The following is a 12,820-nucleotide window of genomic DNA, read 5'->3' as shown; positions in this document are numbered from 1 at the left end:
GATATCCTACGGAGCTGCTCTCCGAGTTGTTTGTGCTCTGCTGTGCGACGACTGTCTTCTTGTTGGAGTGAATCCGGTGCTCACAACTCTAAGCTGTGAGTCCACAGCACTTTGACCTGTTCCTGTGCAGAAGGTGGTCTCTGGAAGTGCTGCCCAGCTTGCCTAGCCCAGTCGGGGCTGAAGTGTGTGAGTCCAGTTGGTGGTACTGGCTCAAGGGCGATGCTGACAGTGGCCTACAACTCCCATGATTCCTAGCTAGCAGGACCAGTGGTCAGGGATGATGGGAATTGTAGTCTCAAAACATCTGGAGAGCTGAGGTTGAGGAAGCCTATACAAAAACAAGCAGAGCAACGGATGTGACTCTTTTACTTTCCTATATTCCAGCCAGGCAAAAGAGATTTCAGCACCTCCCCTCACACAATGCTTCAGTCCCCATCCAGGCATGCAAGGAACAGGATCCCAATTCAAGGACATATTCCAGCCAACAAAGTCTAGAGTGCGTTACTTCCGGGTTTTGCTGCTCGCACATGCGCAGACGCTCAAAATGATGTCACGTGCATGCATGGAAGTGGCAAAACGTGACCTGCGCGCGCACAGGTGCGCCGTTGCATCTTACATTTCTTTTTTTTAAATAATTATATTTTATTAATTTTTCCATACAATCGTACCACATTACAATTTCTGTTAAACTTTTCGATTTTTGACTTCCTTCGGCTTCTCTGCCAATCATTCGAAATTTAATTTCTTTAAATACACATTTCCAAATTTTGATATTGCCTTTATACCTACCCCCCTCTTATATTTTGCTTTTTTACAATATTTCTTATTTTATTACAGAGCTTCTCTAAATGCCACTAACGTTATTTCGTTATCACTTATACATTCCCAGTATTCTGTTAATTTTCCCCAGTCCTCGATGAATTTTTGATCTTGTTGATATCTAATCTTCCCAGTCAGTTTATCAAGTTCTGCATATTCCATCAGCTTCGTTCTCCATTCCTCCAACGTTGGTAATTGTTCTTGTTTCCATTTCTGAGCCAGTAATATTCTTGCCGCTGTTACTGCATATTGGAAAATTTTATGGTCCTTTCTATTTATTTCATTGCCAACAATTCCTAAGAGAAAAGCCTCTGGTTTCTTAACAAATGTATATTTCGACATTTTTTTCAATTCATTGTCTTACATTCCATTCAGGATGCGAACGGGGCTCCGGAACGGATCCCGTTCACATCCCGAGGTACGACTGTACTAGTGGTGGTAGTAGTAGTAGTAGTAGTAGTAGTAATACTCCAGGGACGCAGGTGGCGCTGTGGGTTAAAGCCTCAGTGCCTAGGACTTGCCGATCGAAAGGTCGGCGGTTCGAATCCCCGCGGCGGGGTGCTCTCCCGCTGTTCGGTCCCAGCGCCTGCCAACCTAGCAGTTCGAAAGCACCTCCGGGTGCAAGTAGATAAATAGGGACCGCTTACTAGCGGGAAGGTAAACGGCGTTTCCGTGTGCGGCTCTGGCTCACCAGAGCAGCGATGTCACGCTGGCCACGTGACCCGGAAGTGTCTCCGGACAGCGCTGGCCCCTGGCCTCTTGAGTGAGATGGGCGCACAACCCCAGAGTCTGTCAAGACTGGCCCGTACGGGCAGGGGTACCTTTACCTTTACCTTTACCTTTAGTAGTATTACTCCAGTCAAACAGCAGAAGGAGTACAGCATGCAGGAGACCATGGAGTGAAGTGCACATCTTCAGGCCAGAAAGTTGGTCCTTAAAAAAGGAAGCCTTGGCTCACCTCCAGCCCACTTAGAGCTCTCCATGGTCCTGCAACAGCTGACCTACCTTCATTAGTCATCTGGAGCAAGAGACAGGTTAGCTCATGGCTGTGCAGCAGGAGAAAGATCACTGGAAGCTGCCTTACACTGAGTCAGACCATTGGTCCATCTAACTCAGTACTGTCTACACTGACTGGCAGAAGCTTTCTGGGGTTTCAGACAGGGAGTCTCTCCCAGCCCTAGTGTGATGGCCTGGGATTCAGACTCGGAGGCTGAACCTGAGGGATCCCAGCCTGCACAGGATTCCCCGCCTCCAGAACCAGCTGAGCCGGGGCTGGGGCCTGAGCCTGAAGGGTCCTCACCTGTGCTGGATCCTCAGGAGCAGACACCAGCTGAATCCGATCTGGCTCCGGAGGTGATGGAGGACCCATTGCCTGCAGGTGCTCCACTCAGCCCTGGCAAGGGAAGAGGAGGTTGCCTCTGGGTCCAGTGACCCTTCAGCCTCTCCTGAGCTGCAAAGGCTCAGGGCAGAGAGGCGGAGGCAACTTAAGTTCTCTCAGGAGGAGTGCTCGCCTTAAGGCCAGGAGAGGCGAGTCACCTGTGGGCCAGGACCGCCCCAGGCCTCAGAGGAGATAAAGGCCAGTCAGCCCAGTCCCAGGTTGCAGGAGCGACATCATTGGAAACCTGTTCCTGCCGGCACTCTGACCTGCTGTTCTGGAGTTCCTGACCACACCCGGCTCCTTGCCTTGGACCCCGCTTTGCCCTTGACGGACAGCCTCCAGACCCTCGACCCAGGACCGGACTCAGACCACGGCGCACGGTAACCCCCCCCCCCCGGGACCAGCACACAAGTGCTCTGTCACTGAACTACAGCCCTTCCTCTACAGGAGGACCTCTTGGGCCACCCACACTCACACTAAGCTATGGTTTGGCATAGCATTATGTGAGGAGATTGAAACAAAAATTGGTTTCCACATGTTGCAATCTCTAACTACTCACTGTTGAAGAGTGCTCATCAGATACACTTTGATATTGCTTGCAAAGCTCATGAGAGAAAGTACAGAAGGGGGTTGGATCTGCTACCTGAGGCCAATACTTCACCTCGCCTCATCGGTGGGCTGCCCCTGAGAATGGGACTCTCAGTTGTCTGCATAAAGCAAATTCTCAATTTCAGTTCAGGAAAAAGAAGTGCCTGTCACCAGTGCTATTTTTCTAGAAAAAGAGGTGCCAGAACTCACCATAAACACCTGCCTTGTTCTCTTATCATGGCAATGGTGTCCACCTGAGAGGTGCGGGAACTGAGTTCTGGCTTTAAAAAAGCCCTCCCTGTCACCTATCAGACGTTTTGGCAATCAGATACATTTATAGCTCCCTTCACTCTTGGGGAAATTTCTTTTTCTCTTGTTTTCTTGTTAATGCTTGCAAAATTAAATTATTTCCTACAATGCAGGCAAGATCAGGAGTAAATGATTTGGTGTTTGCAACGGGTGCAGACTGCCCTCTAGTGGATTACCATAGTAGCACAGATCTAAAAAAACTGCATTTTTTTTTTAATTAGAAAAACTGGTTTTAAGGAAATGCAACTTCCTTAATACTTTATCCATATTGTCCTGGGCTTTCTTATCTGATATCTGTAAATAGAGTCATAAGTGTAGGTTGCCTGAGGCAATAGCTGTTCAGAGCCATGGACTTGTTAATAGCTTGGAGATGTGTTAATTGGCAAAAGCTTCTTGATATAGCACGTTTTGGGAACCAATCAAGGATGGGCAACAATTAGCAGAGGTGGACCTTGGGGGTCTCAAGTTTCAGCGGTGACCTGTGCAAGGTCAAAGTTCAACGCTCCTCTTGCTTCTCGCACACCACTCTAAATCATAGTTGCAGCACCCTCAAGCCCCCATGCCCAGTGCAAGTGTAGTGAGCAAGCAATTAAACAAATAAATAGTGTGTGTTTCATAAATTCTGAAACAAGGGGAGTTGGGTAGAGTAGAAAAATCAGGAATGAGGAGGACTGGGGGGGGGGGGAGGCAGCCCCTCTCTTTCTAGGGGAAATGGCTCTATAAGGATTTGCCTAATTCACTCTGCGCAGTAAGAGGGGCAGAGCTGTACTGCTGAGTTCCTTTGGAATGGATATGGAACCGAAAATACTTTGGAGAAAGTTAGTCCAGGGTTTGTGTGGGATTTGTTGTCTAGCTGCTATCTAGCTGGATTGGAGGTAATGGGGCGAAGAAGCCTCTGCATTCTATAAACTGTGGCTAGCCTTCCCTGGCAGGTTTTAGTAAAAAAAGGTAAAGGTAAAGGGACCCCTGACCATTAGGTCCAGTCGTGGCCGACTCTGGGGTTGCAGCGCTCATCTCGCTTTATTGGCCGAGGGAGCCGGCGTACAGCTTCCGGATCATGTGGCCAGCATGACTAAGCCGCTTCTGGCGAACCAGAGCAGCGCACAGAAACGCCGTTTACCTTCCCGCCGGAGCGGTACCTATTTATCTACTTGCACTTTGTAATGCTTTCGAACTGCTAGGTCGGCAGGAGCAGGGACCGAGCAACGGGAGCTCACCCCGTCGCAGGGATTCGAACCGCCGACCTTCTGATTGGCAAGTCCTAGGCTCTGTGGTTTAACCCACAGCGCCACCCGAGTCCCTGCAGGTTTTAGTATCCAGCTGCAAAGTCCAATCCTATGAGCAAGGATAAAGTTAAAGGTAAAGGTACCCCTGCCCGTACGGGCCAGTCTTGACAGACTCTGGGGTTGTGCGCCCATCTCACTTAAGAGGCCAGGGGCCAGCGCTGTCCGGAGACACTTCCAGGTCACGTGGCCAGCGTGACATCGCTGCTCTGGCGAGCCAGAGCCGCACACGGAAACGCCGTTTACCTTCCCGCTGGTAAGCGGTCCCTATTTATCTACTTGCACCTGGAGGTGCTTTCGAACTGCTAGGTTGGCAGGAGCAGGGACCGAGCAGTTCCCGAGCAGGGAGCGCACCCCGCCGCGGGGATTCGAACCGCCGACCTTTCGATCAGCAAGTCCTAGGCGCTGAGGCTTTAACCCACAGCGCCACCTGTGTCCCATGAGCAAGGATACTTAGAATTAAAGCACGATCCCACCTAAAGTATAATCTCTAGTTGCATTTAGACACCTAATGAATAAATACTACTGCTTTAAAAGAATCCTTTGCACATTTACTGTATGTTCCGGCGTATAAGACTACTTTTTAACCCAGGAAAACCTTCTCCAAAGTTGGGGGTCATCTTATACGCCGGATATGGTTATGGCGAAGGAGGAGAGGGAGCAGAGGTGCCCGTTCTGCCGTTGCTCCTCCTCCCTCCCCACAGAAGGGGACGCAGCACGAGGCCCCGCCTCTTCCGTACCGGCACAGCGCGTGTTCGTTGGCTGCCGCACACATTCTGGGCGGAGCCTGCGGCCGGAGTGGGCTGCACATACATGCGTCTGCCTGCCAGCCAGCCTCGTTGTCTTGGGTCCCCGCTCTCTCCTCACCGCGGAAAGTCCTTCCAAGCGCGGCGCTCGCCCGCCTGCCTACTGCTGCCGTGGGAGCCGGATCCGGCCTCTGCCGTGGCTGCGTGGGGCTTTGCTTGGCTCGTGGGTGCCATGAAGAGCCTGCCGTATTTCTGCCGCGGCATGGTGGTGCGTGGCTTCAGCCGGGGCTCCAAGGAGCTGGGTATCCCCACAGGTGAGGGCGGCAGAGGCCAAGGCAGCCACTCGGGGCCTTTTCCCAGAGGGAGGGAGGGAGGGAGGGAGGGAGCCGGGTCAGGCCTGCCTCCCTCCAGGTGGCGGGTTTAGGTTTTGTTCCCCACACCAAACGCTGATTCTGCCGCAGCTTCAAAGACTTTTAAATGACCACAGTCCTTGCATGCAATGTGCCCCAGACTTGAAAAAAAACCTGAAAAATATCCCCTTGGAAAGTCAGCTGGGCTATCCCGCAGCCAGAACTATCAGTCAGTGAGCGCAGCCCACCGCTTTGCTGGACGGCCGATCTCACTCGCCTCGCCTTGGGCTGCTGCAATGGCAGAGGCAGCGGAGGGGTGCGCACTCTTTCGCATGATGAATTCTGCATATAAGTTAAATAAGCAGGAAGACAATATACAGCCTTGCCATACTCCTTTCCCAATTTTGAACCAATCAGTTGTTCCATATCCAGTTCTAACTGTAGCTTCTTGTCCCACACAGAGATTTCTCAGGAGACAGATGAGGTCATCAGGCACTCCATTTTCTTTAAGAACCTGCCATAGTTTGCTGTGGTCAACACAGTCAAAGGCTTTTGCGTAGTCAATGAAACAGAAGTAGATGTTTTTCTGGAACTCTCTAACTTTCTCCACAATCCAGCGCATGTTTGCAATTTGGTCTCTGGTTCCTCTGCCCCTTCGAAATCCAGCTTGCACTTCTGGGAGTTCTCAGTCCACATACTGCAGCTTGCCCCTCACAAAGCTAGATTCCCAGCACCCCTTTAAAAACTATGGTTCCCAGAATTATTTTAGGGAAGTTGTGTGATTTAAATGTATGGCATGCAGGCAGCCTCTGTCCTGAGCAGCTTTCAGAGGTCAGCAAAGATGAATTTAGAGCCCCTTGTGAGAGACAGAGCTGCTCTCAGGACTTCTGCATGATTCCTTTTTCTCTCCATTTTAATACCAGATTACAAACTGAGCATGATATTCTCCCCTCTTTATCCCCTTCCACCTTGCAAGTTAACCCTCTTGCAGTTTCCTGATCCCCAAGAATTTGCCTATAAAATGAAACTTGCATGCTTTTAAATTCATGGATTGCTCAGTCCTTGTGGGAGTGCACTGGGGGGAGGGAATCCTTGCTTCTGTCCTAACTGGGGTGTCTCTGTGTGTGTCAATACATGCTCATAGGTCAGACCTGTGCAATGAGAAGTTGATGACTTTCCACCTTTATGTTCTGCACTCACTGGTGGACAAAAGATACTCCTTACCAACCAAATTGCACAGCAACCAAATGTTTAATGAACCATGTAACGTCTTGGAATGACCATCAAAAACTAACAACAACATTAAGTGGACAGATAAGAAAATTGGTAAAAAGGATTATCTGCCTCCTTTTTAATGAAATGACTGGGGAAAGGTGAAATGACTTTCCATTCATTCACAAACTGCCTCTACACAGGCAGATGTTAAGATGAAAACAGGCCTGGAGTTTCTGTACAGGATCAGGCACTTGTCATGTGTAAGGTGGATCAATCAGGTTTTTTGGTTAAGTTGGCCTGTCCGGTTTAATTCTGCAGCTGCTTTCTAGCGCCAGGATGATACACAGCAGCTGAGAAAGCACCAGGGGAATGGAATACATTACATATTGACCTGAGATGACTAAAGGGGTTTGAGGAATAGCAAAAAGGTGCTGCCTAGGGTGATATAGTTGAAACTGGGTAGTCTCTGGATATCTCCCTCCAACTGGTCTTAGTGGTTTTACTGACACAGATTTCCGGAATGGTTCCCATGCATCTTGCAAATGGGCCAACTGAACAACTTGCTCACAGACCATCGTGTTTTGTGTTTCTTCTAAAGCTTTTGTGATTCAGATGTCATTCGGTTGTTATGTCCAAGGTGGCTGCTGTTTGCTCCGTGTCAGGACACTGCAAGCAAAGAGGAGCCCTTTGCAAGCTCATCAGAGGAAGGAGAATCACAGAGGGACAGTGCACCCAGACACAGTGCAGGGCTAATGGCAGAAAGGGCCTGGAAGCTGTAGCTGACATTAGCGTGTTTTTGACTGGGGAGGCCCTTTTGGGGATTGCGATTGTGGTGAACTGATCCCGCTGAGTTCAGAGGCCAAGTGCTGCAGAGATCCTTGACTGGTGAATGAAGATGAGAAGGTGAGGCTGGATTCTGGCAGGAGAGAGAGAGAGAGAGAGAGAGAGAGAGAGAGAGAGAGAGAGAGATTCAAATGGTTCCAGAAATAGCTGAAGATGTAACTCACAAGAAGCTGAGAGGCTCAATACGTTGACTGTTAAACTGGTTCCATGGAGCATGCTTAGTCCCAGTTTTTGGACTAGCAAAGCAAAAAAAGAGGGAGGCAGGCCTGGTACGGCATCTGTGAAAGTGTGCCTGCCTGCCTGCCCTAGTACAGTTGAGCTAAATCATTAGGTGACCATAGGCCAAGGGTCACCAATGGCTCCCATGAGGGTCTCCTCAAAAATCCACAACTGACAGGAGATTGTTCACTCTTTCTACTTCATTCCTGTTTGCACTGGCCCAGCCTCTCCTACACTGAATATGCCCTTTTATACCATTCCAACAGTTTAGGGCAGAGGTTCTCAAACTTTTTGAGTCCACAGCTCCCTTGACCAACTACATTCTTTCTGCAGCAACCCTGTGGAGAAACACGCTCTAAAGCCCACCTATATCACCCCTCGCCTGCAGAGCCAGCAGCCCCTCACCCCATTTCAAACACCCTTTCTTGTGATGTGTTCCCTCAGCCTCCTCTCCTCTCCCCTCTTCGTGAGTTAGGATTAGCCATATCCCTGCCTCCTCAAGATACAAATGACATCTTCCCATGTTGATGGGACTGGCAGACCTAAGTCCATAAGGCAAACCAAATTTGGCCTTCCTGCTAAGAGATCAGATTTCCCCTACCAGATGCTTCCCTAACAGAAGTCTCAAGGAGGTTTTGTCCTCCTTAGTGCCCCTGCTTGTTGCCAACTCACCTATCCGCATAGCTAAAGCTTCCTCCAATCTCCGGAATGTTTTGTTGAATATGGCCTTGGCCAAGGGGCCCGCGATGTAAACCACTATGTATAGAAGAAGCAAGCCAAAGATGATGGCTACTGTAACCTTGGAGCAGAGAGGGGAGAAAGAGAGAAGGTAGTTGTTAATTCCTAGGTAAAGGTAAAGGTACCCCTGCCCGTACGGGCCAGTCTTGACAGACTCTAGGGTTGTGCGCTCATCCCACTCTATAGGCCGGGAGCCAGCGCTGTCCACAGACACTTCCGGGTCACGTGGCCAGCGTGACAAGCTGCATCTGGCGAGCCAGCGCAGCACACGGAACGCCATTTACCTTCCCGCTGGTAAGCGGTCCCTATTTATCTACTTGCACCCGGGGGTGCTTTCGAACTGCTAGGTTGGCAGGCGCTGGGACCAAAAGACGGGAGCGCACCCGGCCGCGGGGATTCGAACTGCCGACCATGCGATCGGCAAGTCCTAGGCGCTGAGGTTTTACCCACAGCGCCACCCACATCCCCCCTAATTAACAATTACAGTGGTGCCTCGCAAGACAAAAAGAATCCGTTCCGCGAGTCTCTTCGTCTTGCGGTTTTTTCGTCTTGCGAAGCAAGCCCATTAGCGGATTAGCGGATTAGCGCTATTAGCGGCTTAGCGGGCTTAGCAGATCAGCTGATAAGCGGCTTAGCGGATCAGCTGTTAAACGGCTTAGCGGATCAGCTGTTTAGCGGCTTAGCGGCTTGGGAAAAGGGGGGGGGGAAGGGAAAAAAACCCGCAGGAACTCGCAAGACATTTTCGTCTTGCGAAGCAAGCCCACAGGAAATTTGTTTTGCGAAGCACCTCCAAAACGGAAAACCCTTTCGTCTAGCGAGTTTTATGTCTTGCGAGGCATTCGTCTTGCGGGGCACCACTGTAGTGTTAATTCCTAATTGTTAGCAATACCTTTATGTGAACAGAAACCTCAAAAATTGCTAAGAGAGGGAGCAAGAAAGGAATGTGGGACTGCACACAAATGTTCATTCCCTTCTGCGGATGAAGGTTATTCAGACTAGCAAAAGATAAAACCAATGGGATCAGCAACAAGGGTGTTGCAGTGTATCCTCCCTCCTAGAACGACTATTTCTGTTTGGGTTTGGCCAGCTATTCTCACTCCCTGCCATTCTGCTTCCCTTTTCCTAAACGGCACAAAGCGTGGTAAGAACTATGGCATTTGTTCCCATGGCAGAATTCACTTGCACAAGACATACTGATGGCCACCAACTTTAAAAGAGGGTAGGGAAATTTATGCAGGATAAGGCTGTCAGTGGGTACTGGCCACGGCGGCTACCTTCTACCTCCACTGTTGGAGGCAACCAGCCGTTGAATACCATTTGCTTTGAATCACAAGTGGGGAGGCAACACTTATGCTTGCTTGCGGGCTTCCCAGGGAGATCTGGTTGGCCATGGTGAGAAGAACAATTCTATACTCACTTTGGCCAAACAGATGGCAATGAGAAGCCCCCAGGGAAGACAATAGCATTTGCCCCATTTGTGATTCCCAGCAACTGGTTTTCAGAGGCATACTGCCTTCATTCAGTCTTCTACGGTGCTATGCTACAAGCACAGCTGGTTCTCATCTTTATAGCCTGAAGTAGTAGTAGTAGTAGTAATAATAATAATAATAATAATAATAATAATAATAATAATAATAATTTATTATTTATACCCCGCCCATCTGGCTGAGTTTCCCCAGCCACTCTGGGCAGCTCCCAATCAAGTGTTGAAAACAGTACAGCGTTACATATTAAAAACTTCCCTGAACACAGCTGCCTTAAGATATCTTCTGAATGTCAGGTAGATGTTTATCTCTTTGACATCTGATGGGAGGGCGTTCCACAGGGTGGGCGCCACTACCGAGAAGGCCCTCTGTCTGGTTCCCTGTTGCTTTGCTTCTCGCAATGAGGGAACCGCCAGAAGGCCCTTGGCGCTGGACCTCAGTGTCCGGGCAGAACGATGGGGGTGGAGACGCTCCTTCAGGTATACAGGACCGAGGCCATTTAGGGCTTTAAAGGTCAGCACCAACACTTTGAATCGCACTCGGAAACGTACTGGGAGCCAATTCAGATCTCTCAGAACCGATGTTATGTGGTCCTGGTGGGACTTTGAACTTGGGTATCCATAGGGCCACTTTATTCCACATGAAGCTGGCCATCACCAGAGCCCCCCTGAAGTATAGGGGGTCTGTCATGACTACATGGCTGGGAGGAGGGGCTTTTTCAAGTGTGGCACTTCATATATGCCCTCTACAGGGAGACTTGCATGGTGTTGACCTTGATGTCCTTTTGGTCATCAAGCAAAGCCTTTTCATTCCATACAGAAAGAATGAAGATGCTCAAGGCACGGCGACTGTTACCTTCAAGAGAAAGATGGCCCGGGTGGGGCTGAGGCGCAAGCCATGGACATGAATAATGAACTCCAAGGCATAATCACAGTAGGTCGATTCGTCCACACCCCTATGGAAGCAAAAGAGGCCGGACATCAGTTGACTACTGGTCTGAGCAGGCCAGCTTGGCTTTGGTCAATTGCTGTTTACAGCTGTCCCAGTGCTTAGATCTTTACATAGGCTCTTCTTGGTTTCTCCCAACATTCATCTCCTGGCCCACTACCTCCCAAACCATGTTTCTTCTCCATGCTTTCAGAGTGGTCCTTTCTCCCTTCCCCATGACTAAGTAAGGCCACTATTTTCAATGAGTCTAGTCTGCGTAAAACTCAAGTTGAACACCACCTTTTGATTGTGAATTGTTTTAACTTGTGCTCAGGAGTTCTTATGGCTGAAAGGTAGCTTATCAGTATAATTCAGTTCAATTGTAAATTAATTTAATTCTTTTTAAAATGAATCAAACACATTTTAAAAACTCAAACCTACCTGTTTGATACTTCCACCACAAAGAAATAATCAGGAGCAGCCAGACCCTGGGGGACAATATCATAGCATGGAGAATTTGTCTGGCAAACCCACCTGTGGGAGGAAAGAGATTTTGCCTTATGATGTCTTACATGGTAGGCTGTTTCAATTCATGTCCCTAGCTGGGGACAATAAAGCGGTTTAGTCCTGCTGGACACATGACCCGGAAAGCTGTCTGTGGACAAACGCCGACTCCCTTGGCCTGAAAGTGGAGATGAGCGCCACAACCCCAGAGTCGCCTTTGACTGGACTTAACTGTCCAGGGATCCTTTACCTTTACTTTTTTACAGATGGCAGGTGACCCAAAGAAGAGAGAAATAGAAGGGAAATAAAGCACATGTCCTCAAAAAGGATACTAGTAGAGCCTTAACATTTTTAGAGGAGGATAACCAAAATGATTTAGGGGTTGGAACAATTTCCCCGTGAGGAAAGTTTACAACTTTTAAGCCTTTTTAAATTGGGAAAAGGGCAAGTAAGAAGCAGGGACATGATATGAGGGACGTGAAGTTGGGCATGGCTTGGAGAAAGTGGACAGAGAGTTTTTCTCCCTCATAACACTAGAACTTGTGACAGGTAGGTATCCGTGTTGGTCTGCCATAGTCAAAACAAAATAATAATAAAAATCCTTCCAGTAGCACCTTAGAGAACAACTAAGTTTGTTTTGGGGTGTGCTTTCGTGTGTATCTGAAGAAGTGTGCATGCACACGAAAGCTCATACCAATAACAAATTTAGTTCTTCTCTAAGGTGCTACTGGAAGGAATTTTTTTATTTTGTTTCGACTAGAACCTGTGGACATCCAAGGAAGCTGAATGTTAGAAGATTCAGGACAGGCAGAAGAAAGGCCTTCTTCACACAGCACAGGGTTAAACTTGTTCCCACTCAATGTAGTGATGTCCACTGACTTTTAAAAGGGAATTGGGCAAATTCAGTGGCTACTAGCCACAATAGCTATGTTATATGTCCGCCGTTGGAGACAAATGTGTCTCTGAATGCCAGTTGCTGGAAAGCACAAGTAGGAAAATGGCCGCAACCCTAATGCTTCTTGAATGCTTCCAAGAGCACTTGGTTGGCCCCATGACAATCTGAAGCTGGACTAGACAGGTCTTTGACCTGATTCAACATGGCTCTTCTTATGTTTTATTGCTGACCAAATAAAACATTTCATTTGGGAAGAAGAATTTGGGAGGTTTTAGATCAGAAACTGACACCCACACCCAAAGACGCAGCAAATGTTTCCTTACAAAATCCCAGACTCAGCTTGAGAGAGGATATGGAAACCTTCGGAATCAACTTTATCTTCATGCATTTCAGCCCTAAGCCAAATCAGACTTGATGTTCCACTGGAAAGAGAATATGAAATCAACCATGAATTAAGACAGCTAAGCTTTGCAAGGAAGCCTAAAGTGGTTACCAGGCCACTCACATCCTTAATAGCCCGTT

General features: G+C 48.7%; 1 protein-coding gene and 1 long non-coding RNA gene across 9 annotated transcripts in view; both read right to left on the bottom strand.

Moving 5' to 3' along the window:
* LOC310851820 overlaps nucleotides 1-12,820 on the bottom strand; it is a 626,966-nt gene that overhangs the window by 319,756 nt on the left and 294,390 nt on the right. The gene's annotated exons all lie outside the window — the stretch shown is intronic.
* CATSPERG (cation channel sperm associated auxiliary subunit gamma) overlaps nucleotides 6,706-12,820 on the bottom strand; it is a gene marked incomplete at its 5' end in the record, with an annotated part of 48,694 nt that continues 42,579 nt past the window's right edge. For all 8 annotated transcript variants that reach the window (XM_083753615.1, XM_083753618.1, XM_083753621.1 and 5 more), the window contains 5 exons: nucleotides 6,706-7,604; nucleotides 8,423-8,549; nucleotides 10,828-10,927; nucleotides 11,341-11,433; nucleotides 12,622-12,720. In XM_083753615.1, the coding sequence (XP_083609741.1) occupies nucleotides 7,474-7,604; nucleotides 8,423-8,549; nucleotides 10,828-10,927; nucleotides 11,341-11,433; nucleotides 12,622-12,720 (550 nt within the window). In that variant the 3' untranslated portion in view covers nucleotides 6,706-7,473. The remainder of the gene's footprint in view (nucleotides 7,605-8,422; nucleotides 8,550-10,827; nucleotides 10,928-11,340; nucleotides 11,434-12,621; nucleotides 12,721-12,820) is intronic.

This window comes from Podarcis gaigeae (genome assembly GCF_964106915.1).
Source record: "Podarcis gaigeae genome assembly, chromosome: 8".
In the NCBI taxonomy this organism is placed as follows: domain Eukaryota; kingdom Metazoa; phylum Chordata; class Lepidosauria; order Squamata; family Lacertidae; genus Podarcis; species Podarcis gaigeae.
The sequence above is the reverse complement of the archived record's forward strand: the minus strand, read 5'-3'. Positions and strand labels throughout refer to the sequence as shown.